The sequence below is a fragment of the Austrofundulus limnaeus genome, unplaced genomic scaffold, assembly GCF_001266775.1.
Source record: "Austrofundulus limnaeus strain Quisiro unplaced genomic scaffold, Austrofundulus_limnaeus-1.0 Scaffold9, whole genome shotgun sequence".
NCBI classification, from domain to species: domain Eukaryota; kingdom Metazoa; phylum Chordata; class Actinopteri; order Cyprinodontiformes; family Rivulidae; genus Austrofundulus; species Austrofundulus limnaeus.
Genome location: NW_013952411.1, coordinates 2,481,462 through 2,487,781, shown reverse-complemented (window position 1 = coordinate 2,487,781; position 6,320 = coordinate 2,481,462). Strand labels below are relative to the sequence as shown.

The 6,320-nt window shown below is 36.9% G+C and overlaps 1 protein-coding gene across 1 annotated transcript in view; it reads right to left on the bottom strand.

The window, feature by feature from the left end:
* Positions 1-526: 526 nt before the first annotated feature.
* ifih1 (interferon induced with helicase C domain 1) overlaps positions 527-6,320 on the bottom strand; it is a 13,119-nt gene continuing 7,325 nt past the window's right edge. The window contains exons 7-16 of the mRNA XM_014001504.1: positions 5,654-5,871; positions 5,351-5,452; positions 5,127-5,250; positions 4,654-4,869; positions 4,252-4,508; positions 4,019-4,168; positions 2,726-2,887; positions 2,426-2,619; positions 2,243-2,336; positions 527-1,521 (exon numbers count right to left, since the gene is read on the bottom strand). Coding sequence (XP_013856958.1) covers positions 1,324-1,521; positions 2,243-2,336; positions 2,426-2,619; positions 2,726-2,887; positions 4,019-4,168; positions 4,252-4,508; positions 4,654-4,869; positions 5,127-5,250; positions 5,351-5,452; positions 5,654-5,871 — 1,715 coding nt within the window. The 3' untranslated portion in view covers positions 527-1,323. The remainder of the gene's footprint in view (positions 1,522-2,242; positions 2,337-2,425; positions 2,620-2,725; positions 2,888-4,018; positions 4,169-4,251; positions 4,509-4,653; positions 4,870-5,126; positions 5,251-5,350; positions 5,453-5,653; positions 5,872-6,320) is intronic.

Below are 6,320 nucleotides of genomic sequence, written 5' to 3'. Positions count from 1 at the left end.
GCGCTGTTATAAGTAACTAATATCTTACCTGCAGCACAACTGTTAAAACATTTTGTTTGAAATATCAGGCTCAGTGTAGACTATTAAAACATGTCAATAAATAAAAAAGCATGAAGTCAAAACAGCACAAGCGTCTACTAAAATGCCCCTGCCGCACATCACCGGATTTGATAGACCAATCGCCTAAATGTTCTCTTAGCTGGGACATTTCTAGACTGCAGACTCTGGTTCCTAAACGACTGCAGGCAGCACCTGAAAACAGATTTCTGGTTTAATTTGTGAACAAAGAAAATCGATAAATGCTTTGTTCGCTTTGCTGATTTCGATTGGGGAGATGAGGCAATGTTTTGTAAGACCACAGCCAATGTTTGCTCTCCTTTAGCAAAAATTTCATAATGGCTTTTAAATCTCCATATCACTGAATTAAAATTATACAGGAAGTTATTTACGCTGAAGCTCATTTAGCATAAAAGGGCTGCAGCATTCTCTAGTGGTGGATGAAGGATACTGGAAGTCAAGTCAAGAATTTTAAGAAGCTGTGAAGAATGTAATTTATTTTCAAAAGCAGAGAGGTCTTTTTTAAACATTGTAAACTACTGTGCTAATACAGAAAAGCACATTAATATACAATGACACAACAAAAACTGAGTACATATGATACCAAATTAGAAAACAGTGAATGTGCTAGCATTTTTTTCATAAAACATAAACACTGAATTTCCCCCCAGAAGTTTTAGATTAAATGCAGCCCAGGTAACCTTACAAAATGACATTTTATACCCATTTTCACTCATAAAATGCATATACAACCCATCAGTTATTCTATAGAAAGATATGGGCAAAGAGGTTATAAAGTCTGACTCTTAAAATAGCAGCACCCACTGTTTGCACAAAACCATCTCACAAATGGATAAAGAGAGCAACCAGAGTCCACAGCACCTGTCTGCATGCAAGATAATTGACAAGTGGTCTCTGGGGGGGGTCTATCACAGGCTCACTCACTCCCTTCTCCTGAGACAACGATGATTAGAGGAAAATATTCTGAATCTTGATATTTTTATCCATGTTTTAAAGTTTACATTCATAGAAATTACGACATTATCTCAAATCAGTGTCATACATTCAAAACTGACAGTGTTTGAAACATTTAAAAAGCAAGTGATAATGTTGAAAAAAAGAGAGGAGAGAAATAAACAATTAAAACTTAAATCCATCACCAGTGATGTTAGCAGKGAAAGGAAGCTTTGCATTTAGTGATGGTAAATAATGTGCAAGGTGCAGAACCAGAGGAAAAATGTGCTTTTATCTTTTTTTTTTTGCATTTCAATCTGCTTCTTCATCGTCGGAGCTTTGGGCCATCTGGTAAGCGTACTCGGCGTAGTCGAATGAGGAAAACCTGACGGGGAGGTCACTCCACTTGGTGCAGTTGCTGATCTTTTTCCCTCTAATATCGACCACAAAGTTTTTCACGTGGAGGCAGGGACACTCAATCCCACGGTACATCATCATCGAACCCCATGTCTGCAACAGGAATGAGGAAGATGAGAAAAAAAAAACATGAAGCAAAAAGCAAGTGATGATTCAGCAGCTACAACGAAGCCCTGATTTTTGCAAGGGTTACTTTCTTGAGAGTACCCACGATTCGTGCAAAAATGCAAATATTGGATGCGGTCCAGAACAGGCCTACAGCGTGTCGTAATGCGACAAGAACCAAACAAAAACAGCTAGCCGCTACACACCATGCAGTACTGTTTGCAGGCAGAAATGCTGCACTCTGGGCAGAGCATGGGCATGCATACTGTACTTTTTTTATTTACTTATTTTTATGGAGCTGAATTTACATTAATGCTTATGTTACAAAACTAGTAAAGTATATTGTTCTTAATAATTTTGCTTGAAAAGCTAAAGAAAAAAAATAAACTGACATTCCTTGCTGTAGTGTACAATATTTCCAGTTTCTGATATATTATAGGAATTACTTCAAACTATTARGWTCCATGAAAAAATCTSCAARTTACAAAACACAACTTTGCAGGGCKTCAYTRCATACAATGAATATTTGCCAGTTTGAATTCTCACTTGAGCCTAGGTGGCAACCAGAAAATATTAAAGAGATTATAACATCATCAAAAACTACATCTAATAATAGTAACAGTTGCACATCTTGTCTTGTWTTTAAAAAGGCCAGAATGGTGCAACTATCAAATTAAAGCAAGAAAAAAACCATAAAATAAATATTTACCTGGCCACAGATTTTGCAAGCTATGACACCATTGGTCTCATAGTCCAAAAGTCGCTCCTGAAGAGCAGCATTTTCTCTGAGATTGAAAAGTTCCCTGTATAAAACATATCAAATTAAATGCTGCAAATGAAAAAACAAAAATCATTAAAAAATAAACAAACAGGCAGAACTAATTATTTATACTTGAACTGTGGGGTAACGTTGACTCTGTGCATGTTTTCGATGATGTTGATGTCTTCACCGCTGCAGATGTTCTCGCTGCAGCCTCGACAGCTGAACTTGACAGCAGATGGACTCTCATCCTTGATGGCCTTCTGCTTCTGCTTCACCTGTCTCACTCTCTCCTCCATTATAGCCTGAATCTGAAACTCGTCGATCTATTAAAATAATAATAATAAAATAATAATTATAAATAACTTAAAAAAAAAGTCCGATGAGTTTTGTTAGCGTCAGAAAAATACCTCATTCAAATACAACCTGTACCTTTTCATTATATTTATCTGAAGAATAGGTTTTGATTTTCTTGATGGCTTTATTCATCATATCCTCCCGGTGCTCATTGACACACTCTTTTTCAGCCACACCAGAGTTCTTTACATCTACTACAGTGTAAGAGCTGTCCTCAGCTCTTCCTCTGCCTTGAGCCTGCAGAAAGTAATGAATGGTGTTAATAGTGAGCATTGCCCTGCTTCAACCTGATTCAGAATATAATCATGATTATCTTCTTCAGATAGGATTTAGAGTTATTAAACATTTCTAAAACCTAACATCCTATGCACGATCATGTAACTAAGTCAAGGGATAAGTTAATACACGCTAATATTTAAGACTTTAAAGGATAATGACTTTGGGTATATCTATGCTTTAAAAAAACAGCAACAACAAACCAAGACCCACATATTAAGGCAACTTGTGCACGTAACTTTTGCACCCCTCCACACTATACTGGATGTTTTTAAACCGGAGATGTGCTGTTGCATTGGTACCTCTCATACACAAAATGAGGGTTTGGTGAAAGGGAAACAAGAAACTTTAGAGTGCCAGTGACATCACCTATTTTGTAATAAGCATGAATGCATTTTTGGAAATATAACATTATTAACACACTACAATAAATACATAAATTAAAAAATAAATAAATCACATCCGTGAGTTGAGCAGTTGTTAAACAGTAACAGGAAGTGATGACAAAGGGGAATATCTGCATGTAAGCGGAGCAGTACTACCATGACTGAGAATACAGACTATTTTCTTTAGATTATTTTGAGTCATCAGTGAGGTGAAGAGTCAGAGTTCAAATAATATTGTTTCAATAAAAAAATGACCACGGAGTTCCTTTTCCTAAATAGTTCCCTTTTGATGTCACGTCCTGTTACATTTTGGCTGAGACAAGTTCAAAAGAAACTAGGTCATTTATGTGACAAAATGGGTAAAATCATATTATGCCTAATTTTTCAATATAAAGCTATTTTCTTTGATTTTTCATATACGAAGGGTATGAACATCACAGGCRCTTAAGAAAGCTTTTCTAAAACGATGATGTACCAACCTAGTTAATACATGTCCACAATCACTTTGTGGTCTAGAAACCAAAACAACTGAGGTTAATTTTATATATTTTTTCCTTCTGTGGGTAACCCTTGTTATACTTTGCATTTTTTACAAGCAGTATTTTAGGTAAAATACAGTTGGGTGAAGGTTGATTTTTCGCATATTAAATGTTACAGGACAACACATTGAAGAAGAAAGGGGCATGGATGTCACCATACGACTGACCTGAATCATGGCGATCTCATTGGTTGAAAGACCATATCGGATGACAAAATTGCAGGCGGGTATGTCCAAACCTTCCTCTGCCACCGTGGTAGCAACCAGCAAGTTGACTTCACCGGTTTTGAATTTTTTCAGTACATCCTTTTGCTCAGCCTGATGAACACAAACATAAATTCCACTGAGAGTGCTTCAGTCACAACAATTAATCAAGCATGGTTTGTGTAAGGTGCACTTACAGCAGTCATTGGTTTAACATCACTCTGGTCTCCTCCTCCAATAACATGTGATGGTTTCACTCCGATGTCGGCAAACTTGGGGTTTTCCTGAATCCACTGGCTTAGAGTAATGGCGCTGTGACGTGTTTTAGTGAAAATGATCCCTCTGGCCTCCTGCCTAGTGCTGAACTCCTGCAAAATCTTACTTTTTAATTTTGCCAGGCTGTCGTTCTCATACTCTGGAATCTTTGCAAGCTTCTCCAGCATCTCTTTTTTGTCTGTGGGATATAAATTCAAGTAAGCAAAGGCAAATCTTTTAACGGTAAAGTCTGCTTTTAAGCAAGTTAGCTAAGGTTAGAAAATGAGCAAAATAAAGGGGATATTTGCAGGTGAGCTGGTGACCACCAAAAGGCTAAAATTCACCTTTAAACTGCTTGAAGAGGAATCTCTCTGTATCGGTGATCTGTATGTTCTGCTCCTCATCTACTGATGACTTCTTCTTTATTTGCTCCTCATGGAATTTGTTCAGACACCTGAGGGCGTCGCACATCCGAATGGTGTTGCTGAGAATCAAGCCCTCGTTGTACCGCCGGAGGTACTCAGCGCAAACTCGCTCTATCTGATTCTCCTCTTTGGCAGCTAAAACAAAATAATGAAGCAGAAAAGAGTAAAACACAAAAAAGGGCAAGTCTAACAAAAGGTGAGTACTAAGATGTAACAAGGAAATTGTATGTTAGGCAAATAAAAACCAAAGCTACAAATAAATTAATATATGGTAACAGGGAGGAAAACATCTACACCCTGCCTCCAAATTTTTTTACAAAACGACAATGCCATTGTTTTTGCATTGATAAATCAGTGCATAAACTAATAAACAGTACATTTTTACTTCTCACCTTGTCTCTCTTTTTGAACAGCCCACTGTTCATAATTCTGAGAGCCCAGGTCACAGGTGGGGCTGAACTTGGCATGATCATGAATGGCATTCATGATTGTCTTTATCACATCACCAAATGGATCCTAAAAAGGAATATTTAATTAAAAAATACACCTAAAATCTAAATTTCTAAATAAATCGGTTGTTAAAATGATTATAAAACAGATAGAGAGAAAATTTTACCTCTTTTCTGTCTTCAGCAGTCATGGTTATTTTTCTTAGCTTCTTCTGGTCCTCTCCAAGGCTCCTCGTCATGATATTTGAAGCATCTAGGTTCGCACAAATCTATGACAAAGAGTTACACATTTGATGAGTAAAAATTTGTGCACAGCATTACTACTCAATTTTCGCAGTCCCAATCTAAAAATATAATTTTAATTCTCTGTAAATGTTGGAAACTTCTCATAATGTCCTCCTCATAATGTAGGCTGACATTTTTTATGTACATACATCAGTTACAGACAGAAAACTGAGAACAGTATTTACTCTCATTATGTGCTCCACAGCTTTGTCCATTGTGTTGGCTTTTCCAACACCAGGCGAGGCRGTCAGGCCCAGGATCTGAGGGAGTGGAATGGGATCCTTCTCCTCCTTCTTGCGCCTTATGTTCTTGTGCTTTTGCTTCAAATATCGCATCATTATGTGGTTGTAGACACCTCCTTTCTGAGTGTGGTGACATTCATCTATTATGATCAACGTGAGATCTATAAAAACAAATAAAAAAATGATGGCAAAACCAAATAAACACGCTTGTGCAAAGATTATTAGAAGCAAAAAACAATATTAAACACAATCAAACAGTCAGTGAGTGGTTGGTGTTTCAGACAATTCACATTTACTAACTTCTCACTGACAAAAAAGGCTGGAGGGAGAAATGGGAAAAGACAATTTCCTCAACCAAGCATCGCTAATTTTATCATGTTGATTCATTGGTCTTAAACAAAACAGGGTAATTTCCGTGAAAGATCAGACGAGATATCGTCCCACACAAGTCAGCACTTCTCTCAGAACATTTGACGCAGCAGTTTGAACCACATAAAAACATCTGTAGAACTTTCTGCTGAAATAGTTCAAACTTATAAAAGTGGAATTCTGCGAAAAAGTTATACACAATCATTATTTTACCTGTTGTACATACCTCATATATATATAT